The sequence below is a fragment of the Mycosarcoma maydis genome, chromosome 20, assembly GCF_000328475.2.
Source record: "Mycosarcoma maydis chromosome 20, whole genome shotgun sequence".
Lineage (NCBI taxonomy): Eukaryota > Fungi > Basidiomycota > Ustilaginomycetes > Ustilaginales > Mycosarcoma > Mycosarcoma maydis.
Genome location: NC_026497.1, coordinates 500,075 through 523,884, shown reverse-complemented (window position 1 = coordinate 523,884; position 23,810 = coordinate 500,075). Strand labels below are relative to the sequence as shown.

General features: G+C 54.0%; 10 protein-coding genes and 1 non-coding gene across 11 annotated transcripts in view; 2 read left to right on the top strand and 9 right to left on the bottom strand.

The window, feature by feature from the left end:
- UMAG_05977 (uncharacterized protein) lies at positions 1-375 on the bottom strand (the record flags this gene model as incomplete). Its single annotated transcript, XM_011393997.1, has 1 exon — positions 1-375. The coding sequence occupies one exon, from the start codon at positions 373-375 to the stop codon at positions 1-3; it is 375 nt and encodes a 124-aa protein (XP_011392299.1).
- A 608-nt stretch (positions 376-983) lies between these two features.
- On the bottom strand, positions 984-1,098 carry UMAG_16232. The gene has a single exon (XR_897746.1). It is a non-coding gene; the product is annotated as a 5S ribosomal RNA (ribosomal RNA).
- An 820-nt stretch (positions 1,099-1,918) lies between these two features.
- UMAG_12320 (uncharacterized protein) lies at positions 1,919-2,434 on the bottom strand (the record flags this gene model as incomplete). The annotated part of the gene is made up of 1 exon (XM_011394056.1): positions 1,919-2,434. One exon carries the CDS (start codon positions 2,432-2,434, stop codon positions 1,919-1,921), a length of 516 nt encoding a protein of 171 aa, XP_011392358.1.
- Positions 2,435-3,527: 1,093 nt separating this feature from the next.
- Positions 3,528-4,735, bottom strand: UMAG_05976 (uncharacterized protein; the record flags this gene model as incomplete). The annotated part of the gene is made up of 2 exons (XM_011393996.1): positions 3,528-4,400; positions 4,532-4,735. The coding sequence occupies 2 exons, from the start codon at positions 4,733-4,735 to the stop codon at positions 3,528-3,530; spliced, it is 1,077 nt and encodes a 358-aa protein (XP_011392298.1).
- Positions 4,736-8,078: 3,343 nt separating this feature from the next.
- On the bottom strand, positions 8,079-9,761 carry UMAG_12032 (uncharacterized protein; the record flags this gene model as incomplete). Its single annotated transcript, XM_011394050.1, has 1 exon — positions 8,079-9,761. The coding sequence occupies one exon, from the start codon at positions 9,759-9,761 to the stop codon at positions 8,079-8,081; it is 1,683 nt and encodes a 560-aa protein (XP_011392352.1).
- Positions 9,762-11,112: 1,351 nt separating this feature from the next.
- Positions 11,113-11,649, bottom strand: UMAG_12031 (uncharacterized protein; the record flags this gene model as incomplete). The annotated part of the gene is made up of 2 exons (XM_011394049.1): positions 11,113-11,345; positions 11,424-11,649. 2 exons carry the CDS (start codon positions 11,647-11,649, stop codon positions 11,113-11,115), a joined length of 459 nt encoding a protein of 152 aa, XP_011392351.1.
- Positions 11,650-13,512: 1,863 nt separating this feature from the next.
- Positions 13,513-15,531, bottom strand: UMAG_05974 (uncharacterized protein; the record flags this gene model as incomplete). The annotated part of the gene is made up of 1 exon (XM_011393995.1): positions 13,513-15,531. One exon carries the CDS (start codon positions 15,529-15,531, stop codon positions 13,513-13,515), a length of 2,019 nt encoding a protein of 672 aa, XP_011392297.1.
- A 2,448-nt stretch (positions 15,532-17,979) lies between these two features.
- On the bottom strand, positions 17,980-18,456 carry UMAG_12030 (uncharacterized protein; the record flags this gene model as incomplete). Its single annotated transcript, XM_011394048.1, has 1 exon — positions 17,980-18,456. One exon carries the CDS (start codon positions 18,454-18,456, stop codon positions 17,980-17,982), a length of 477 nt encoding a protein of 158 aa, XP_011392350.1.
- A 423-nt stretch (positions 18,457-18,879) lies between these two features.
- Positions 18,880-20,601, bottom strand: UMAG_05972 (putative Maltose permease; the record flags this gene model as incomplete). Its single annotated transcript, XM_011393994.1, has 1 exon — positions 18,880-20,601. The coding sequence occupies one exon, from the start codon at positions 20,599-20,601 to the stop codon at positions 18,880-18,882; it is 1,722 nt and encodes a 573-aa protein (XP_011392296.1).
- A 1,955-nt stretch (positions 20,602-22,556) lies between these two features.
- UMAG_12319 (uncharacterized protein) lies at positions 22,557-22,844 on the top strand (the record flags this gene model as incomplete). The annotated part of the gene is made up of 1 exon (XM_011394055.1): positions 22,557-22,844. One exon carries the CDS (start codon positions 22,557-22,559, stop codon positions 22,842-22,844), a length of 288 nt encoding a protein of 95 aa, XP_011392357.1.
- Positions 22,845-23,355: 511 nt separating this feature from the next.
- UMAG_15026 (putative maltase) overlaps positions 23,356-23,810 on the top strand; it is a gene marked incomplete at both ends in the record, with an annotated part of 1,880 nt that continues 1,425 nt past the window's right edge. Inside the window, one exon of the mRNA XM_011394058.1 lies at positions 23,356-23,808. Within this exon, the coding sequence (XP_011392360.1) occupies positions 23,356-23,808 (453 nt within the window). The remainder of the gene's footprint in view (positions 23,809-23,810) is intronic.

Here is a 23,810-nt window from a genome sequence, read left to right as displayed (position 1 = left end):
TCAGAGTGCTGCTGCTTTTCTTTCGTGAAACCCTGATGTGATGCTGACCTTGTCGAGTCGTCGTGTCCTGTATTCGCACGCCTCTGCACAGATGCACATGTAGCCTTTGTAGAGAGCAATACTGTCGAGTGGCCGACATGGCTGTCTTTGTCGGCGTCTGGCCGCTGCACGCTGGCGCAAGTCGTTGATGCTGCTCAGATGGCCAAAGCTAGATAAATGCTCGATGGTGCGAACAAGGAGTTCGCCTTTCATATGGTGTGGACGAATTCGGAGGTGACCGACCCAGCTGGTCTTTCTGGGAACCAGGCAGGTTTCACACTGCCGACAGATGATAACACCATGCTCAGCGTTGTACACGAAGTTGTCGATCGCCATTCTGGCTGTCGTTCAACTTGGAGCCTGTGTCAGGCATCGCCGGTGCTTCAAAAAGAGAAGGACCTCGGTCCAGTTGGAGCCACAAGATCGTTTGCAGGGCAATGAGAGGAGGTGAGAAGCAAGCTGCTATTTGCAGTATGGATGGAGGTCTGAGAGAAGTGCGGCTAAGTAACTCACGACTCATAACTGTTTGGCACAGCACATCGGCCTCCTCACCGAGCGGCAGCCGCTAGCCGAGTTCCGACCTGTGCAAAAGCCTGAGCTTAGCATAGGATGGCTTAAAACACGGAACACGGAATACGGGTATGGAACATGGGACATAAGACAAAAAAAAATGGGAAACGATTCGTGAATTAATAAGGCAGCATGCGGTGGTTCGTGATTGTTGCGAATATGTTGTTTGTATGTATTCATTTTTTTGTTAAGGGAATCAGTCCGAGGAGTGGTTCAGAAGAGTCATACGAGATAAAGGACTGAGTATGATGCGTGAACCTGCAAGACCTCACGGAGGATAGAGCAAGATTTACCCTCCCTAACTTGAATGTAGAACAAACGGTTTCTCGGCTAGTATAAAGACTAAGCTACGGGGCCTTTCCCCAAACAAAAAGTAACTGCAGCACCTAGGATTCCCGCGTGGTCCCCCACCGCAGTACTGACTAGGCGACGACTTGCTTGACTGCGCAGATCGAACGGGATGCGGTATTTTCAAGTCTCTATGGCCGCAGATATATACCCAGATCGAACGGGATGTCGTATTCTCACGTCCCTGTGGCCGCAGATGGGCGAATATCGCAAGTGAGAAGATACTAGAGTCTGGAAAGCTTAATCACGAATCACGTTCTGCGGCAGGGTTTTGTCTTGTAGGCAACCCACCTCACTGGTCGGTACCGCCAATCGTAAGATTCGTGATTGACCCTGCAACTGCATCTGATCACTAAGAGCATCCTGTTGACGCAGTCGCTCCCAATTTGGTCTGTTCTGTAGTTGCCAGATCGTGAATTTTGTGGAGAGCCAATCGTAAATTTAACTTGTAACAAAACAAAATCGTGAATATGGCCTCATTAACCCTGGTTAAAAAAGAGCATTGAAAATCGTGATTCACGATCACCACTCCACGCTTCTTGCTTCTTGCATTGTTGCCTCACGGAACACAAACACGGAACATCCGACCATGGAATACGCACAACGAGACAGATAGTAGGAAGCATTCGTGACGCGCCGTTTGTCCACTCGGTAAGGCTAGCGAGACTAGCGTTTGACGAGAGGGCCGGAGAAACGTGAGAGAGTACATGTATGAGCCAGTCGACAAGCGGTTTGGTGTTGCTTGCGACAAAGCTTGGCGTGACCAAGCGGGATGCGCCCAAATCCTCGAACTCACGATTGGCATGCGCCTTGCGCTGTACAATGGGTCAGGGACATGGACTATGCTTTGACAGCAAAGTCGACTCATTGCTTCTACCGTTCTGCTTGGTCCGGGCTAGACTGCACCGCTGCTTGAAACAGCTGGCCTGGCCAAGCCTCGTCGAGCATGCAAATCAGCAAATCAGTGACCCAAAGTCAACCTAGTGGGATGGCGTTTCTCGCGAGTCGAAGTCAGCTTTTCTTTCTTGGCCGTCGTACCAGGCTTGGAGTTGGTCGTACTCGTGGATTGGCTCTTGGAACTGGTCGTCTTGGATATCGAAGACATGCTCATCTTGGACTTGGTGCTGATGCTGATCGCGTTCTTCCCGAAGATTTTGCTCCAAGGCATCACAGGGACTTTGCTCGGGTCACAGCCCGGTCGTAATCCTCGCCCGGAGTTCGGGCCGTTGTAGATGATGTTGCATCCAGGCAAATAGTCAAGAGCTGCAGAAAGGGGCTCTGTCGACTTGCTGCACGATGTGAGTGACATGAGGAGGAAAGCAAATGGGTGCGAGGCCCCTGGCCCAAGAGGCGTCGACGAATATGCTTGATACATGGGAGCTATGTCCATCGAGAAGGAGAAGTCGCCACTCTTCTCCTTGACCGCATTGACTGTGAACATTGAAGATCTGCTCGAGCCAATGAACAGCAATTGCATTGCTTGTACAATAGTTCTCCTTCTTCAAGTTGTCACCAATTTTCACCATGCGTCTGAATTCACCGTCTCGTGAATCTTTCCAGCATTGATGACAAGTGGCGGCAACACATGTCCAGCTGAGCCAGTGCACTCGATTACAATGGCACTCTGTCGGTTTCCAAAACCTCCCTTGAAGTGGACCTGTCCTTTTGGGACAACAACATGCTACCTTGCACCAATTCCAAGCATGAAGCCTGTTTTATCCATGTTGAAGATCACGTCCGACTTGATGTTGCTTCGAGGGCTTTGATTGCACTTTGGGTCCGTGCCTCTTTGTCTGCTGTACACGCTGCTGTGAACAAGCGGTATGCTTTGGTGCGCTTGCTCTGTGAAGGGCTTGAGCTGTGCTTGGCTGGCGAGCCGTTGCGCTTGAATGGGGATGGAGACCTCATTGCCGTGTGCTGATCAGGCAACCATTGCTTGTGACGATGACGAGAAGCTGTCAAAAGATGTGGAGGCAATTGGATACAGGGACAGCAGTTGCATTTTTTTTTGATTCATCTTCGAGTCTCGGAACTGGGGACCATCAATTTTCAGTCATCTCACAATTTTCCCGGAGCACTCACACCTCACCATGCTGCTGTTCCCTTCCAGAAAGTTGATCGTGGTTCTCTTCTGCTATCAAATATCACTTTGCACCAATCCGTGTCTCCTAACATGCAGATGTGATGGAGAACTGATGGTCCAAAAAGTGCGTAAAATGGGCATTTGGCGGGAGAGTTTTGGACAACAACGACACACGGTCTAGTATTACGCACGATACGTTAATCTTCGAATTTGTCCTTTTCTTGTGCAGAAAAGCAATTCGATACATCTGACGATTTCGAAGTAGATTTGAGAAATTTGAATGTCACAGCTTGGTGAACAGCTTCGTAAGTACATACAGCAGATGGATCATGAAAAACGGGATTCTGTTGAAGAATCTTTAAGGGCATAGAGAATCAGGGACTTGACAAGTCGAAATCGCGACAATTTGAGCGACTTGTGAGCGGAGCTGAGTAGAGTCAGATGGCTAAGCAATCAATGACGAGAGAACCTTGATGGATGCAAACCGTCAATCGCACTGGCGTCGCATACCGCAGACGATGCCGTCGCAAGCTCGTGTTGGCTGGTTGAGGTTGGCACCGCAGGCCCCGTTCGTAGCGAGGCAACCACCGCCGGCTTCGAGGCACTGGCTCTTCGGACCAGAGGTGACGACGCAAAGTTGCTGGCAAATGATTCCATCTGATTCCGGTATGGGTTGTCTTTTGCGGAAACCATGGCCATTGCAAGCGTTAGTGTTCAGGCCGTTATAATCACCGTTGGTGGCAGGCTGCAAACGGACGACGGCAACGTTTTCGTTGTTATCAGGATCAACCATTCCCATGCAGACAGAATCGTTGTTGCCTCCGTCCATTTGATCGTAGGCAAGTTGTGCCCATTCATTTGTGTCGCCTCTTCCATGCGCCACATTCCTGTAAGTCGCAGTGTTGTCGTCATGGATTGAGCCCCCATAACCGTCATTACCACCAACCACCTCGCGCCGAGTCAGGTTGTGAGTCAGCGCCATATCAGCAAATGTGTGGTGCATTCTCGTCTCCGAGTTAAAGTGGTAAAGACCTACAGTCTCACTTCCATCGAGATGATGATACACAATCTTGGCAGGTACCGATGCGTTGTGCTGGCGGAGCATATCGCTGAGGTCCACGCCGCGTTTGAAAGAACGAGTGGGCCATTTCGGCTTTTCGTGGATGTGGTAGACAGGCGAGCCGTCAAGGTCACGTTTGAACGCTCCAAAGTAGGTACCGTACGCACCTGCAGCTGCTCCAATCACTCCCATGACAAATTGAATCGCACCAATGGCACAGGAGGCTCTTGGATTCTTAGGACAGCTTCCTGCAATTGCGTTCAGGCCTCCAGTGATGTTTCCAAAACTATACCACAGCAGCTGGGATGCCCAAGCTGCTAGCACAGCGCATACAGATGCCAGAAAGGTAAGGTTAAGTAGAAGTCGCTTCATGATTGATAAATGGGGATGATCACGATTGCCGAGATGACTGCACCGCAAGTAAGACCCACAAAGAACCAGAACACGCGTGTAGCAGCTGGATTGTGTTCGATTCGAGATAAGAGGGCCTGTGATGTGTGCTGTTCAGGCTGCGCAAAGTCGTCGTCCATTCGTTCGGACTGGGATGTCACTGAAGGATCTTGCGCGATGTAGGGGTCTTGTGACTGGCTCTCCATAGATGGGGTTGCCGACTTAGAAATTCTCTGGTAAGCCATCTTGGTCAGTGTTTATGTTAAAGAGGATGAGTGTAAGTGGTGCACGTTGTGTGTAGGTGCGTGTGTGTGTGAAAAAAAGGGCTCTTATCCTTTCGTTAGGAGATGAGCTTTGCGAACAGAAGCACAGTGCAGCGACGCTTTCCAGGCTGCTCGACCTGCTTAATTGTCAGTGATGCTCTTAGATGGGATGGTGACCAGCTGGTGTTTGGGTGAGCCCGCAGCATGTGGACTTGACGACTCGTTTGACATCCGATGTCGGTGCTTCTGCCACCAGATCACTATGCTAGGTTCTCAGAGCGCTTGCGAGTCGCCGAACTGGTTTTTCTGGAAGCAAACGAGATTCCCGGTCGTTATTGCGATGATCAGACTAAGAGCATGAAGTGGACCAACTTGCGGATTGCTGTCATCCGTGACGGCGGGGCAACTCGGAGAATGGCGTGGTGTGCTCAGCGTGTCGTGGTGCTATGCTGAAGAGATGGAAGGCGTAGGTTATGTAGATAGATACTCGAACAAGTTGATGGATGGAGTTACCTCGGCCAAGATTGCGGCAATTTGCCGGCGGTGCCGCCGCTTTCGTCGGCAACGAGACATCACGAGACTGGTGTGAGGTTAGCCAAAGTTGCCACACTAAGTATGCAGGATGTTATGAGCTAACAGCAATCTTTCCGACCCTAGACACCCAGAATAGAGCAAAAGAGAGGGTGAGATCATATGAGGCGAGACGAGACATAGAGACACATCATAGATTGCGGGTGGAGCTACGAGGCTCTGTGGCTCCAAAGCTCACAGGCCCCCGCAGGGGAGCCGGTTGAGCACCGAGAGAGCAAAAGTACATGCTGCGTACGGAGAAGGGTGGGAAACGAAGGCGTCGGCGAACGCTAAGCGAACTGTCCTGAGCGCGCCAGAAAGGAAGATGGGTGTATAAGACATGGGTGAACCTTGTTTTCTGGCGCGATCTAGGGACACGGATCAGTTCATATGTAATTAAAATTAAAATTAAAATTAAAATTAAAATTAAAATTAAAATTAAAATTAGGGTGAGGGTTTGGGTTAGGGTGATTGATTGGAGATAAGTTGGCGACAAGAAAGTATCGGACGCAAGAGACTGCGTAGCGGTCCCAAGACTGCAGACATGAGCGTCTGTTCAAGCTCGTTCAGGAGGTGCTCCTCTTCAGGGATCGAACTCTTTGATTGCTTCTAAGCTTGGTCTCGACGCTGAGAGTCAACCCTAACCCTAGGCCCGGGGCCGTCGCGGGCACGGTTTGAAATTTCGGACAGCCGCGCGACGTGAATCACGAATTGGATGGAAATTAAGACACTGCTCACGTGCCTTACGGCCCAATCCAGCTTTTTTGGCTGGAGACGGCCGGCCGTCCCTTCGAAGGGGCCGTCCCTTTGCGGACACTGCTCAAGTGCCATACGGCCGCCTCGCCATTTTGGCGGGAGACGGCCAGCCGTCGCTTCAAAGCGGCCGTTGCTCTGCGAACACTGGCCAAGTGGTTGACGGCCACTACGCAAGTTTGGCTGGAGACGGCTGGCCGTCACCCCCACACCGCTGCCTTACCTGACAGCCCAAGCCACCTTTTTGACAGGGGACGGCCCTCCAGCTGACTGGTACCCGCGGTCAGACCGGCTGCAACAACGGGGCCGGCCAACTCCCTTTGTTGCACAAGTGACTGTGCGCTGTAGGAAGTATGTGTTACAGGGTGACGTCCAAGGAAGGTGTGGAGGATGCACAAGGTGGTCGCAGGCGATCACCGAGATAGTTAGTGGAGCCGGAGGGGGTGTCGGTGTGGAAAGAACCCACCTCGAACGCAAGCCGTTCCTGGGTTCAAGGTCGAGTGACTTCGAACGGAGGAGGGCCTCAGCTTCGAGCTCACCTGCGTAGAGCGATCGCAGCCGAAGAAGTCACGCAAGCAAAAGGACGACGCCACCAACGAGGGCTAAAGCCTTGTTCGGCGCATACGGCGGCTAGAATAGTAGCAGGCGATGGTGGCGGCCATGGCTGGGCACCGATCGTGAATAGGGGTGCGAGGAGGAGGACCGAGCGTAGCTGTCACGTCACCTCTGCAGGTTCATGTGGAAGTCGTGGGTCAAGCAAGAAGAGGGGGAGCAGACCAGCGAGGCTAGAGGCGTCGCTGTCAGCGCTGGCCGCACTATATAGTCTCTCGACTCACACTTGTGGAAGGGTGAAAACCCATCCACTCTATCATATCATATCATATCATATTCTTTACGTAGCATAAGCTCAGTCTACAGTCTTTTCAGTCCGTCTACTGCAATCGAATCCCATTGCAGTATATACTCGTGCGATCGACAGTTCGGCAGCTAGAACCTCCACTAGCGTACGGCACCTACACCGTAGCGGCACCTCAACCGCGAGTCTGGAACCTACACCAGCCTCAACACCCTCAACGTTGGCGTCGACACAGATCGTCGCTGACCACCCACTCTCGTACTAGTCACTAGGCCACCCAGGCTTCGTACGAGAGCCTTATCAACCTCTCCAAGACCTTCAACGTCGCCAGCGCGTGCCACGCCGCCTCTGAACGGGGTGGCCACAAGGACCCGTCGACTTCGACAGCAAGAATCCGCGGTGTACGAGCTCAGTTGACTTCGAAGCGAAGGCAAGTCTACGTACGAGCTCGGAAGTCAGGCACCCGGTCCTTGACACCCGCCAACAGCTGTCCATTACTTACGCGGCCACTGCCTACGGCTAGGAGATGTAACCCTACACGATGGATGGTCCCTGGATAGGATGCATAGCCAAGCTGTACAATCTGCGTTCTAGTCTTGTGTGGAAGGCTGTGCTGTGTACCGTACCGTACAGCCGTGCTACAGTGGTACGGGGACTTGCACCCCAAAATGAGAGCAGCGGCCAAGGCGAGCTGTCAAGCAGTGCACATCCTTTTCAACGTACCCAAGATGCTTTGGCTGGCAAACAGCGCTGGAAGCTGTGCAGTGGTGCCCTAAGCGATCGATCAGCATCTGCAACCAGAAGCATCTTTCCTTCCCACATCCTCCACCACGTCAACTCTCCTCTCCTCGATGGAGAGACACGCGGCTCGATGACCATGAACATGTCCTCCGACGTTGCCAAGTGGAAAGGAGACGGTGGCCGTGCCTGCGATCCCTCTGACGATGGGCACCAAGCCTATCGTCAGCAGTGTCGGGAGGCATGGAGTCTCTTCAAGCCCATGCCTGCACTCTTGTGACAACCCCCTCAGCTCACAGCTCACCGTCCATCCAATGATCGCTGGGATGGATGGACGTTACACTGTAATCATACAACAGCTTCGACAGCAGCGACAAAGAGGGCAAACGCAAGGAGAACACGCTCCCCTTAGTATGGGACCGACGTACCAAGCGTTTGCTCCACATGGCTGACGCTGGTGAAGGTGCACCCAAGCCGCTGCATCACCTCTGCATAGTGATCCTCGCTGCGTAAGACAGCAGCAACAACCGGTAAGACGATATCAGCATACCGTCGAGTACACCACGTCTGGCCGTCCGTGCTGCTGCCGCGGTGGCAAATCCGGATCGGCACCAAGCACGAGAAGCATGCAATGTTCTTGGCCTTCTGGATGCGTGCCTTGATCCTGCCAATGTAGGAGCCGTTGATCCGCTCACCGTCGTTCCTTGGCAGCATCTTCCAGCAATCGCAGTCTTGAGAGCGGTGGTGGATCCCCTTCGAACCGTGACACGTGTGCTGGCAGCAGAAGAGATAGCAGAGGGTGCACATGGTGGTGAAGCCATCCAGTAACGCCTTGATCCTGGTGGCATCCACCTTGGGCGGAGTATCTGGGAGCAGTGCATGGTCGAAGGCCGGGTTGTCAAAGGTCAATGGGCCTGGACTTGGCTCCTGCAGTGTCCATGCAGTTGCGGCGAAACCATCAAGCACCTGCCTGCTGCACGGGTCCCGCTTCTCTGACGGTGGAGGCGAGTCCAGGCCAATCCCCTTTGCAGGCGGTGTGGAGGGTCCAGCAACGTGACACTTGCAGAGATCGCAGAGGGCCAGCTCAGGCTGGCTGAGGCACGTCACCGGCATGCCATCCAGATACGTGGAAAGGACCGAGCGCCAGCACATCTTCTCCTGGATGTACTCCTGAAGGGTGACCTCATGCGCACGCTGGGTTGCCAGCAGCACCGCAGAGGCTGGACCACCGCTTCGACCCGCCCGGCCGGACTCTTGGACATAACTGACCAAGTCCCAGGCGTCACCGTATTGAGCCACAAGCTGAACATGAGGTGGGTGGGTGCCGGTGCCAATGGCAGAAGTGCCCACCATGAAGCGTAGCGTGTCTCCGGTCTCGGTGGCTGCGCACGTGAGCCATGCCTGGAGCGTGGCCATCTTGCGCTCAGCCTCGATCTCGGATGCCACAAAGGGGCAGCCAAGGTCGCCAGCCAGCATCTCTGCATTGCTTTTTGACTTGCAAAACACCATCACCGGACCGCAGGGATGAGCACGCAGCAAACTCTGGAGGCAGAATGGCAGTTGTGCTGTTGATGCCACCTGCTTCACCAAGTAAGAGACGTTCTTGCGGTTGGTGGCGGCCCGGATCAGACCTGCATCGTCTTGTGGGAGCATCAGGGACTCCTTGAAGGAGGTCACCATGGACGGTGGCAGCGTGGCAGTGAGGAAGTATAGAGGCATCGCCACACTTGACATCAACCGCTTGATCTTGTCCATCACTGGCCGGAAGTGCACTTGTGTGATGGCGACGTGGCATTCATCAAAGAAGAGGGCAGCCAGCCGCTCTTGCTGCTGGAGACTCTGGATCCACAGCCCAAACGGCTCCGAGTAGCAGTTCTCTGCTGCAACGAAGACAAGAGCACTTCCTTCCACCTTGTCGGAGCACCGGTAGCCTGCCCACTTGCTGGCCACAATGCCAATCCCTCTGCTTTGGTGGATGAGATCCTCGATGAGCGCAACAAACGGCACCACCACCACCACCACCACTGATGCCGGCCGCAGCCAGAAGAGGGGAGCCGTGAAGAGGGCCGACTTGCCTGATCCTGTGGCCATCACAATGAGGAGGGGAGTCTCGCCGTGGAGGATGGCGTTCAGCGCATAGGCCAGGACTCGGAGCAGACAGGACAGGGGACGGTGGATATCCTTGGTTGAAGTGACAGGCGGTGGGATTCTCGATGGCTTTGAGATTGTTGAAGAAGGCCGAAGAGTCGATGCTCCAGCAATTCTTCTTGCATCCTCCCAATCCGTTGGCTCGCACGGAATCACAAGAGAGCTAAAATGGTGTGAATGTCAGCCTTGATCCCGTCTCGCCCGAGTCGCAAGATCGATCTACTTACGCCTACTGAATCGGAAGGAGGAATGATGCCATGTTCCGGCTCCTTGAAGTCGCCATCACGGAGTTTAGGGACTGCCGTAGAAGCGTTGCCGGTCCTATACAGCTTTACAGCCTTAGCAGAAAGAGCGGCGTAGAGGAGGGTAGTGAGTACGACGCCGAAACGCATCTGAAGTTGCGTGAGAGAGAAGGTTTGTTTGGCTAGAAAGGAGACAAACACAAAGACGGGGCTGAAGAGGGACAAGGACACTGGTAGAAGTTTGACGAGGAGCTGCGTATATAGCCTTGTCGTGCTCGTCGCTTTGGTCTAGCTCTTTTGCAAGTGTGTGTTTGAGGTGCTGTTTGCCCGGAGATGACCCTACAGGACGTTGAGGCGACTCTTGACCGGGTTGCGTCTTCTGGGTGCTCCTCGGTGATCCACAAAAGGCTTTAAGAGAAATGCTCGAGAGGCAGCCCAACTGAGAGGTCGGCGGAGCACCATTGCCGAGCCTTCTTCCGGAGTTGTTTCGCAAGACCTCATCAGAAGGGAGAACATGCCACAACGACCCCTTACAGTCCGCTAAAAGATGTGCTGGTCTACGTACATCACGGCAGATTGTGCCGATCGACTTGTTGTTATGCGGACTACAGAGACAAGCACTTGTCCAGGAATGAACACTGGCGTCACGTAGGGCGATCGCATAATGCAGCAAGTCCGAGACGGGCACCTGCGATTTTTGTGGAAACGGCGAAACCTGCGATCTGACAAGTGCTATAACGCCAGTAGATCCGCGAGGGGAAGAGAGTTGAACGATGCGATATTTGGCGACAGGGTTCCGTGCAAGGAAGCGGGCGGTGCTCGCTTAAATAGGTTCCACGATATCAAAGTGAACGCAACTCCTCTCTGTGCTTCGAGACACTCCGAGCTACCGCACCACAGAAGTCAACGCATCTCCAACTCGACTGGAACCTCGCGTCTCAGTCCTGCTGTCGTGTTGTGTGGGGGTTCATCCCTTCGTGCGTGACAGCTATCAGAATCAGATACAATGAAGAGAGTTGCAAAAGTATTCTACTTCGACGGCCAGGGTGACATCACACCTCTACCGCTACGTCAATGAATTTGTCATCCACTCCTGGGGTTGACAAGAATCGAAGGAAGGCATCATACCCCCTCGTCTTTCTTTCTTGATCCTCTGTCTTCTTTGTCTGCTGGTCGAGAAGGATCGCCTCTGCCAGAGCAAATCGTGCTTTCGTGTTTTTGTGGATTGAGAGAAGTTCAGCAATTCTATCCTGTTCCGAGAAGCGGTCGTCGTTGGTTTGCCCTCCTGCCACGCGTTAGAAAGCAAGGATACTGTCAGTACTATGGTAGGCATAGAAGACTTGAGGTTGTTGTGAACACTCACCGTGTTCCCTCATTGCGTTGTCGAACCGTTCTGGATCGATGGCGCCTTGAAACGCCCGGCAGTCGTACAGAGGACCAGCGGCTTCACCGTACAGGTCATCATCTCCGCTTTTGTCAGCGCGAACCATGGTATCTCTCCAATGGACTCGATACGCTTCGATGAGAAGGCAAGCTCGCTCCAGCAGGGGAGCTCCAGGAACTCTCACAACGGCTCGTGAAGCTGCCATTGTCAATAAGTGAATGAAGGAAAGGGTGGAAGAAGCGGTGTGATGAATAGGACAGAGTCCAGGGAAAAGCTGTTGCCCTTTTCTTTAGAGACAAGCGCGCAACATACACACGTAGGAACTGAGCTTTACGATTACTGACGATTACTGGAGCGAATTATCTGAACCTTAGGCGAACGAACGCTCGGCAATTCACAGGCATGAAGAGAACACTTCAACGGCCCTCGCCCTCCCATCTTCTGCCCAAGGCCGTTTTGCCTCTGCTTTCTCCGTTGCTCGCTGCCATCGCTCTTGACCCACCAGGCCGCGACTGTTGGTTGTCTTTGCTTGCATCTACAAGATCGCCAAAGTGCAACAGCCCTCCGCGGCTTTCAGGGAGAAATACATCCGTCCCCGAAGCCACACCTCAAGCAATGAATCGCAACTGACCTGCCTGACCAGCGCCCATTCAGGTCATATGCATATCGTAAATATCCCGGGTGGTTGCGCATGGATTTTTCCTTTTTTACGATGTGACTGTCTGAGGGGTCGGCTGTTCACGGACACTTTTCTCACAAATCTTTTTTTTATCATGTGACTATGAGAGACTTGATCACCTATTTGAGCTATGCATATTAAAGCTAGCAGAACCAAAATATGGTATGATTCGCGACAGACTTCGGGGGCAAACAAGAAACACGAAATCATGTTATCTCAAAGTACATTGTAAGAAATCTAAGCACCATGGGTGGACAACAAGAGCCATCCGGAGCAGCAACCGCCAGCACTTGCCGTCCGCGAACCCATCCCCCACGTTGTAGACATCCGGATGGCTCTGGAAGTGGCTGCGAGGGCAAACGTTTCCTTCCTTACGATATGACTGAGACGAACAAGACTTCTAGGTACATGCAACCTAATCATGAATTTGTGGATTGCTTTGTGCTTGATTCTGAGTTTTTGAAGAGCAGTTCTTAGGAGCATTTGATAGAAATTCAATTTATCAACAATCCGTTGTTTTCGAGCACCAACGATCTTGCTGCTTTAGCTGGTCGAAATCGTTTCGTTTCGTTTGAATATGAACAGAAAGACGGATCACAAAATCCATGATTGATCAATCATGTATCAGATTCAGGATTGCTCGTGGTCCATACTAGCGTATGCCCTATCAAGCAATTTCGAGCCTCTCATCGTTGTCGATGTCGATAGAAGCGCGTCCGGCGATTCGGTTTACCTTGACATACACGCGAAGCTGGCAGCATAGACAATGTGAGACGGACAGCTTGGCGTGCTTGTAGAGATGCTCGAGCGGGTTGTGTCTCTGGTGGTCGCGACTTGTCTTGGGCGCCTGCACGCGAAAGACATACAGGATAGGGTGCAAGTGCATGCTGGCCTGGGCACGGCTTGGGAGCTCGAGGACCCCGTAGCGTCATGCGCATGCTGGTCGGGAGCCACTCTAGACGTCTGCAGATGGTGAGCCGAGACAGCCGCATCGGCGGCCAACAACGCGTCCGCTGATGGATCCAGTGTTGATCGATCACGGCTGCCATGTAGGGTCTGTTGAGTCTGCACCTAGGTGCGCCACTCAAGTGCGGCCTATCGGCGGCCATGTTCGTCCGCGCCTACAGCAGCACTCGCAACAGTCTGGGTGGCCAGCACAGTCTCATCGCGAGGCTCAAGCTGCAGCAACGCTGCACCGCGGCGAGATGCGTGCAAATCGTGAATGAAAGCTCAGAAACGGAAGCGCAGTCCAGCTCGCTTCACCATTCGTGATCGGCGCATCGGACGTCAATCGCCAAGTAGCTCACGACAAATCAGTCAGATTCCAGACGGCAGACAAACCAAGGGCGTGACGAGCACGAACAAGATCCTGGTATGAATTGCAAGACGCTAGTATCGAGGCTCGGTGCTTCGAATCCGCGTTAGAGTGAGTGCGCTGTCCAGCCATTCGAGCTCTGCTTGGTGAGCAACGCTTCCATTCGCGAAGTGTACTGGCTCGGTTAGCTTGATTTTGTAGCCAAGCGACTCGATCTCGGGCACGGGATCTACGTTGAAGCGGTTCCAGAGCGCAGGGCAGCCGCCTTGCGCTTGATCCATGTAGCTGTAAGTGTCGAGCCGCACTGCACCACGCGGGATCTCGTAGATGGTGTGGTTGTGCGAGGCGAGTAAGCGCCACAGTCCGACACGATAGCTGGAGCGCGTACCGAACTTGGACTGAGTGCAGAAGCATGCACTGTCATCGTCACCCATACGAGGACGATAGCAGTCGGCGAGTTTTTCGATCGAGTCCGCGCAGGTCCATCCTGCAAAAAAGTCGGCCGTTCCGCCTGCATTGTATTTTTTGAGCACCGATAGTGACGATCCCGATCCCGACCCCGACGTGCTCTGATTGCCTGCGGGAGCATATTCGATTCGAGTGATCCACAACGCTGTTTCGCTCAGCTCGATGTCCACCTCGAGCCAGTCGTATACGCTTTCTGCAGAGGAACGAGAGGCGTGTTTGTCAAATCGATACGTGCCGCCCACAGCACGCCAGCGTCGGTTCTCCTTAAACGAATCGAGCTCATACTGAATGTTGGCGTACGATTTACGCATCCAGTCCCAGACGTTGGTGCTGCGTTCGGACTGCCCCCATTGCGGAGTGCCGTTGTTACTGGAAGGCTGGTCATCCTTAAAAGGTACAAGGTGGGCGCTTGCAGTCATGACGACGCCTCGATGCAGATCAAGCAAGATGGACAGTTCTTGATCGCTGTAGACCTCGTTGAGAACATGAAAGTGGAGCGATCTGCCAGCGCGTTGCATCGAGTTGAAGAAATTCCGACGACCAACAGCATAAAGCGCACCATCTCCGCGGCCTCGTACGTTCCATTGGATTGTGCTGAAAGTAGAGCGCGTATTCGCCGTGTTTCCATCCGTGTTAAACGACTTTGGCCCAAGGTAGTCGCGAACGACGCGCTGATCGAGAAGCGTCTTATTGGACGACTGTGTTAAGCCGTGATAGGTAGCCGCCAGGGACTGGACGAATTTGTGCGTGTCGAATAGTGTCGTCTCTACCACAGGGATTTCTAGCGAAGCGTCATCGGTACGGCTTGGATCGGATACAACACGACTGTTATCCATCTGCAGAGCCACTAGAAGAGCTTCAACGGTGATGGCTTGGCCAGAATGATGTTGAAGACTCAGACTCAACCTTTGCAAGGCTCTCCAAAGTTGGAGGCTACGAAAGCTACGTTCAGTTTTGCTTGTGGCAGCAGTACTGGCGTTTCTTGTGTAAAAAGGCTCGCCTCCAGCAATCGACATGACGAGCTGTACAGATTCGCGAGAGCGACGAGCTTGCTCGCGGACTGTCGAGCCTGCCAGACTGTCAAAGTCGGCGCCGATCCAATTGAAAAGGCTAGACAGCTGCAATCGAGAGAAGGCGCCAACGGAGGCGGTACCGTTGTCCAACCGAAAGGTAACTTGAGAAGCGCATCGAGCTTCTGCGTTCAAGTCATCTCGGTCCAAACTAATGTCGGACGGCTGGAGCAGCTCTAGATCAGGAAGGCAGAACGGCTGGTCCTCAAGCCTTGAGAGGGCACGCCAGAAGCCCACGTCATTGTTATAGTCAGGATGCTTGTTCCAAGGCCATCGTCTGTCGTGCCATGGCATCATTGGACTCTGTTCAAGACAGGCGATCAGCGTCCAGAAGACGAAGAATACGCAGACAGAGATGTAGAAACGCAGACGCGTCTTGAAAATCAGACGCTCGAGCCAGTGCCACTGATCGGGGTCGTCGGGGTCGTCCTTTGTGGCAGAATCAGTCTGCGCATGGCTGTTGAGCTGCTCTTGGTTGGCAGGACGGTGACAATCATCTTGGTTGGATAGCAACGGTTGACGGGCCTCGTCTTCAGCGACTGCGCGAGTCTCCATGTTTGCGTCGGTGCAGAGCTTGCACTGGAAAGGATGGATGGGGTGAAGAGGACAGACCACGTTGGCTATCAGTTGAAGTAGCACATCAGCGTACGATCAAGCGTCAAGTCACTTCAGAGCCACATTCGTGATTCACGATTCGTGATGGGGGTCTGTACAGATAGATAGCTCACGATCGCATGAATGAGGCAGTGCCGGAATTGGGCGAGCGTCGTTGAGGAAGACCCGCTGTCTCCTCAAATAGTCGTAGGAATCGTGAATCGTGAATGCGAACGAGATTGGGTTTACAAAGTAACTCACGACTGTGAAAGTGAGGCAGCACAGCAGCACAGCAGCGAAGCTCGAAATGAGTTGCAGAACAAAAGGCGGACTTTCAATCTTCTGTATGGCGGCATAGAAGGAGGCTAACAATTTCGTGATTTGTGAATCACAATTCCTGATGAAGCTAACTAACTTTTCGTGATTGCAACAAGAAATTTGGATGATCAAGCTTAACTCTAAGTAAGCTGAATCACTTGAAGCTAAACCACTATACTTCAAGAGATAATTAGACTGAGTAACTCCTGAACTGAATCCGCCAACCGCCTGGGGACCGTGCACATTCACACGATATGCTAGAGTTCGGAGCGGGCGTCCAGCCGAGCGTCGGTCACTCTGGGTACTTTAGCTGAGCTCCGAATCGAATCGAATTGCTTCGCTTCGGTTGGGCTGTCACACGCGGCTTGTTTTGGTTTCCATCATAATATTCACGATTGATTACAGATTATTTTTCTATTGACAGGAAAGTCACGAGTCGATTCGCAGTCCCCACATTCACGATTGATGGAATCGCAAGACGAGGCGAGCCGAAGCGAACCGCAGGGTATATTCGTGATTGCGGCGGTACTGCGATAAGCGGTGGCGAGAAGTGGTAGCTCAAGTCGAAGTGCCGATCGGGTCAGTGTGCCGACTGTAAATACTGTTCTGACTTTCAGTTCCGTTTGCAGCATTCGTGATTCTTGATTGTGCTCTGCTCGATTGTAAAGTTACTCGTGACGGACTCGTCTGGCTGGCTTGGAACCGGAGCCTTTGCTGCCTGTGGCGCAAGATGAGTATATGTATCGCTCGTCGTATCGACTTGTGGCTTGTGGCTTTGCCTCTCGCTCCCCATCAGAATCCACTCGCACTCTGTTGTACAGCTCTGGGTTTGGGAATGGCTCTCCATCCAAGCTCCCATTGCACCTTGGACGCTGCTCGAGTATTGAGCGCAGCATTAATAACAACAACGACCACACCAGGTTCTTGGTACGATGATCATCCATTCAATACCATTGGAGCTCATGTGCATGTGCCTGCTTGTAGAGAGTTTGCTCGATCCGAGCAAGAAAGCCGGTCGCTCAGCCTAGTGTGAGCGAGGGAATGTCGCCAGACACACCAGCGTGAGGGTGGTTCAAGATTGGAGACAATCATTCTCGATCTGTGCGGTGGATCTCTTGACCTCGGTTTTAGGTGGCTTTGTGGCAGCTGACTTTGCACGTTGGGTGGAGCTTTGCGTTTGCCCGTGTCAAACCAAGTCTAGCTTGAGCAATGCGAGCCATGTCGTGCAGAGTACGAGTTGGACAGATGCAGGCTGAGCGACAAGAGTCAAACGGTGGCTCGGAGTGTGTCTGGCCGCATGAGTTGCCGCGTTTGTGTCACAGGCTTGAGCTTGCTTTGGCCCCACGCCAATCTAGCTGCTTGGGCTGAGCCGCACGTCCACAAGCAGCGTTTCGCACTGATGCTTGACCGTACTGCTGTCGATCACACTCTGTCACTGGCACAAAGCACAAGGATGCGGCGGATCCGACTGCGCTGAAGTGCAAGCGTCTGTGGCATGCGCGACACGCATGCCGAGCTCGAAAGAGGCGATGCGATGAGCGAGTATGCGCGTGCGCCAATGCGCCCAAGCTGGGGCGGTGTGCATCACCTGTTCACGCAAGCCACGCTGGCGCAGCGTCAACCGCACAGGAGCCAAGAGCACAGCCGGTGCTGCTCGCACTCGTGGCGCGCCAGCGGCGCAAGAACCGATCGCGGCAGCACCAGCAGTACCGGCTATCGATCCTGCACCGAGCCAACGCTGCTGGAACGCAGGATTGCAATCAAGTCACAGCAAAGCCTCGCATCCAGCAGCCCGCGTCGACGAAGCGCTCTAGCGCCCGATTACCAGCATCCACCGCTCACAACGATGGTGCGATCACCGATCATGGCCACACGAAGACGTTGGATCGCATTGCGGACCATGAATAGATGCGTCCACATCTGGCCGCAGCAACGTCGCCGTGAACGGAACGGATTCGGAATGGTTGGGATCGACTTGGGAAGGCTCCAGCATGGTCAACGAGCGTGACGCTGTCGGCTCCGCGATTGGCTCGGCTTTTTGGGCGACACGATGCATTAGCCGGGGGACGAGTGGTCAGCCAACAGCCGAGGCTATGTGGGAGCAGTTGCTCGATCAATATTATCTCGGCTGGCTGTTGTTGCTGTGTCGACTGATGGGCGACATGCACCAGGCGCTGTACACGAGCCGCAATGCGTCGGTCTCGGAATGCGAGCGTTTCTGGCTGATCGGCGGCTTGGATCACAGGCTGTTGGAGTGGACTCGGCGGTGCGGTTGCAGCTGCCGACGATGAGCAGTGAGGAAGCTGTGCGTGGTTCGGTGAAGCATGACCGTCGCTTGGTTCCGGTGGCGCAAGGATGGCGGTTGTCAACCGAGGACACCTGTGGCGGCTCGGCGCACGTCATCAAGGCGATACGTCGAGCTTGGATGCTGAATCGGTGTAACGCGCGGGACGAGAAGGTGCGGACGATAGTGGTAACGCCGCCGAGCTCGAGCATCGCGAGCGGCGCTGGCTTGGTGGCAGATGGAGCTGCTGCGCTTGTGCGTACCGTGGCGGGTAGGGCGCACATGTGATGCTCCACTCACGAGACTTGGATATGCAATCGTACGCGCGACATGCACGTTGTAATCACCCATCACGAATGTCAACTGTGTGCGCGCTCCGTGAGCGGCGGAAGAAATGCATGTGAATTTCAACGTGGCTTTCTCTGCTCGCAGTGTAGAGCACAGCGTGAGTGTTGGTGACTCAAGACAGGACGAGCGGGCGAGAGCGCAATGGCAAGATGGGACGGGTGCACAGACTGGGACATGGATCAGCCAAGAATAAGACCCGTTTCAAAGTATCTGAGGGAAAGTACTTGTACATGCAGACAAGCCGAAAGAAAGCATAGCGTCAAGGTGAACCAAAAAGGAGCAAAGCTAAGCGGATGGCAAAAGGACCAGGAGAAACGAGGAGTCGAGATGTGGTATGATGGCCGAATCGAGGCGGATGCTTAGGCTTCGTACTTGTAGCCGAGGCCCGAGGTGTTGGCGACGACGTTGTCGACCTTGTCGGTCGAGCTGGCCTTTTCGTCGATCGAGCCGGTCTGCGCGGCGACGGCGGCCTGGGTGTGCGAGGCAAACATGTCGACCTCGGTCGAGGCAAACTTGCGTGCCGAGACCTTTTGTTCAAAGAGAATGTCGAGTGTACCGTAGGATCGGTCCTTGGTCTCGGGGAGACGGAAGAAGGTCCATACGATGCAGAGGAAGCCAGTGCCTGCCCAGAAGAAGCCCGCCTTGGCACCCCAGTTCCACTCGGTCGAGTTGAGCATGCGGGGCGAAAGGATGTTGGCAATGATACCGCCAATGTTGTATGCGTTACGTGCCAGTACAATCGTCTTTGCACGCAGACGCGTCGACGAGATCTCGGCAACCAAGCAGTAGCAAACGGGACCGACAGTCAAGTCGTAGATAAAGGTAAAGATGAGCAGCATGGAACCGATCGCCCAAGAGACGCCCGTGTTGTCCGACTTGAAAGCGAGACCGCCAATCGTGATCATGAGCACAAACAGCACCAGCTGACCGTACAGGTAGAGCGTACGACGACCAATCTTTCGAAGCAGGAACCAAGAGCTGAGCGTGCCGACGAGACCCATGGAGAACTGGCCGATGGTCAAGTTGAATGCCTGATCGGTGGGGAGACCCGCCTTTGTGTAGAAGTAGGAAGAGAGACCCATCAATGGACCACCGCAGAACACCTGAATCAGCCAGACGACGCAGGCAATCTCGGTACGTCGACGATCGGTGCGCTTGAGGCAGTCCCAGTAGCTTCCGCCCTCGGCAGCTGCCTTTTCGAGCTCGTTGGTGTGGATCATCATCTGAACGGTCTGGTCAGCATCGTGCTCGGAGAACTCGCGGTCGTTGGCAGCGAGTCGACGGAGCGAGTGCTTGGCATCTTCGAGACGGTTCTGACGCACCAGCCACCAGGGCGACTCGGGCGCAAAGCAGCAGCCGATAAAGATGGGCACCGGCCAAACCCACTGAATCGCATAAGGGATCTTGTAGGCCCAGTGATCGGTGCGGTTAACCGTGGCGCGCAGAACACCCGAGGCGATGAGTTGACCGACGACCCAGCATCCGTTGACCCAGGTGGTGAGGAAGGGACGAAGAGCAACCGGCGTCACTTCGGCGGCGTACGAGGTGGTGAGCGTCTGGAAGACACCCCAGGGAAGACCCTGGAGGATCTGACCGACGAGCAGCACGGTGAGGTTAGGAGCAAAGAACGGGATAAAGATAAACGCCGTCATGGCGACCAGTGCAGCCAGGATGGTCTTGCGGTAACCGAAGCGTTCCGATGCGATACCGGTGAGCTGCAGACCAATGATGGAGCCCACCTGCGAACCGTTTGTGAGGCCCGACTGCCAGGGAGCCGGGATCTCGCACTTGCCTGTGGCGTCGCATACGCCGTACTTTTTGGCAAATGCGGGCATGGCGAAAAAGTTGCCGATCAGCAGCGTATCGTAACCCTCCATGACGACGGCCAGCGAAAGGATGACCGAGAAAAAGATGGCGTTCGGGTAGGTCTTGAGCGCCTTGCGGAGGCTCATCTGCTCCTGCGAGCGCGTAGCCTCGGCAGCATCGTGAACGAGCGCATCGTAATCCTCGACGTTTGAGGCGATGGCCGCAGCTGCCTTGGAGTCGATGCGTGCGACCTGTTGACCTTGAATAAGACCCATGGTGGGACTAGATAGGCAGAGCGTGGATAGGTGGAGGAAAGAGGCAGTGGCGGTGGAAGAGGGAGGGCAAGGTGTGATGGGGAAGGATGAGTGATGAATCGAGACTATTTTGCGTCCAAGATGCGCTGATAATATAGGTCAACAGGATGCTGGTACGACGCTATGCTGCTCGTACGGGGCTATGATGCATGGCAATGCGGGGTGAGTCGAGCGCGTGGCATGAGACCGAATCTCGAGTGCGACGAGAAGCAGCAGCGGCTTGGACCGACCGTTGTCGACTGTTCAACTGTGAGCGGTGAGTGTTGGAGAAAGAAAGTTTGCCAAATACGGGGCATGGGGGCATGGGGACATGGGGACATGGGGACATGGGGACATGGGGACATGGGGACAGGACATGGATGGGGCCAAACGTGTGCGGGGTTGAGCGCTGAATCGGGAGAGCGGCGTTGAGCGAGTCAAGGTCTTGACTCGGTCATGCGACTTTTTGTGAGTTGCTTCGTGACGCCGACAGAGAGTGTGCGCATACAGAGAAGCGATTGCGGGGATGTCACGAGGCAACGCAAGTGCCACAGCATTACGCTTCACGAATCACGAATCTCATCGCGCCGTGCGAGCGCGGCAGAGCAGTCTCACTCGTGACCGCGCGAACCACGCGAACCAGCACAACAACACGCAAAGTCATGCCGAAACCAAAACGCAAAACGCAAAACGCAAAACGGGAAACGGGAAACCACGGGAACCCTTCTCGCAAGATCGCCCGAGGCTGCTCCTTTGACACGCCAAAAACAAGCGTCAACCGTAAATCACGAATGCTACTGGATGGCCTCCGGAGAGAGCTCGGTCGGATTCCACTCGCCAATTCCGAATTTCTAACTGCGATATCGGTTCATGCTTATTAATAACTAGTCAAGCTTGCATTTTCAACACGGCGACGAGACACAGATCTCAACCATGTGGCGCAACGCTGCACAGCGCACTGACGACTGTCTGCTTGACCCTAAGGCTCTGTCCTCTGCTCTGCCGTCCTCAGTCTAGCGTTGGCCGAACTCGGATTCATACCAGAGCTGAGCAGAGTGGATGAGTGAGGGGGGCGCATCAAACAACCGACAAAAGAGAAAGCCAAACTGCATCCAATCCACAAATCGAATCGAATCGTACAGCACAGTAAATGAGCGGGTCAACGTTGGCCAACTTGATGAATTCGAGTCACGAGGTTTACCCCAGACATACAACATCCAGCTCACGACTCAAATGGAAACAGAATCGCAGCTGAGTGCTGATGCGCTTTGTCTGCAAGCCAACGCCAAGCCGACGGGTCAAGCGCTCAAGCCATGAATCAAGCGACGGAGCGAGCGATGAGCCAAGCTCTCGTGGATGGACGCGGGACATGGACCCTGCAGCGAGTCTGCATGCACTCACTCGCGACTGTTGATGTTGCCTTGATCGCGCCTCGCGCTTTTGCGCACAGTCTTGGCATGCGCAACCCTCCAGCCTCGGAACTGGTCAGCGTCATTCGTGACTGCCTGACGTTGCCGAGGCGGTACATCTTCGGCCAGACTGGCAGCCTCAGCTCAGCTGCGCTCTGCGCCGCTTGTTCGCGGTTCTACCTCTTTCTTGACTCTACGGAAGATCTTCGGCGGAATGGCAGACCACGCAAACTTAACACGGTCCCATAATTTTTGGCACGTACAGCGCCACTCACAAATCACGAATCACGAATCACAGTTCAAAATCCTCGATTTAAATGAATCACGAATGGCCAAGTCTCGGTGCAGCCTCGCTTTGGCTCCATCGCATTCTCGATTCTCATTCGTCCGTCGTCTTGGATTCGGGCTGTGCTCGGTAGTCCTTGCATGTTGGGCTATTGCTGCTGACAAGTCACGATTGGCTGACACTGTACTGACTCTATTCGTGATTACTCGCAACGGTCAACTCTTGGTGACTCGCTTTTCAACATGGCATCTCAAGCCGCTCAAATTCAACCCATGTCAGATCGTACCCTCGTTACCCCATCTTTCCCCGCGAAAAGATTCTCCGTCTCGAGTCGCAAGCACGAAGCATGGAGCGGCAACATTGAGCAGCCAAGTACTGCTACTGCTACTGCTACTGCTACTGCTACTGCTACTGCTACTGCTACGGCTACTGCTACCTCCACGGCTACGGCTACGGCTTGGCTCTCTCTCTTGTCGACTTCGGCGAAATACATACAGTCCGTCAGCGCTCTCCACGTTCCACATTCGTGACTCGTCAGGGTTCACCGCCAAGCTACGCGCATCGGCAGATCTCTCGCTCTGTCTCGCTGACTCTGTCTTTGTCTCGTATCGCATCTCGTACGCCCCCACAGCGCTCCACTTTGTGCCGAGTCTCGGCAATAATCGCCCCCGCTTTTCTTCTCCACGAAACAGAAACAGACAATCGTGAATATTATCAAGAGTCGCCGCACCGTTGCGCTGCCCCTTGAGCTGCCTAGCTGCCTAGCTGCCTAGCTGCCTTGCTGCCTTGCTGCCTTGCGCTGCCGCCTGAGTCGTGTCTGCTCGGAGGATCTTTGGCGTCAAATCTCGGAGCGCGCACCCCGGCCAACAAGATCAGAACTACATTGCCTCATTTAAACCTGTTTGCTCATTTAAACCTGTTTGCCTCTCTATCCTCGACCACCATCTGTGACGTTGCATCCCCTGCTCCGGTAGACGCTACACTTTTTCATCTCTCTTTTCTTTTCGTTTGCTTGGTCTTTGGCGCTTCTGCTTCTGCAAGATGCCTTCGAACGACTCGATGATCGGCTCGAGCTCGCGAACTTTTTGGTTTCGTGATGCCATCATCTATCAGATCTGGCCCGCTTCGTTCCGTGACAGCAACGACGACGGTATGGGCGATATCCAGGGCATCATCATGAGCCTCGACTACATCAAGTCTCTCGGTGTCAACACCATCTGGCTCTCTCCCATGTACGATTCTCCCCAGGTCGACATGGGCTACGACATTTCCGACTACGAATCCGTCTACCCTCCCTACGGAACCGTAGCCGACATGGACCAACTCATCCACCAGTGTCATGAGCGCGGCATCAAGCTCATCCTCGATCTCGTCATCAACCACACCTCGGACCAGCACGCTTGGTTCAAGGAGTCGCGCTCCTCGAAGACAAACGACAAACGCGATTGGTACATCTGGCGTCCGCCCAAGTACGACGCCCACGGTAACCGTCAGCC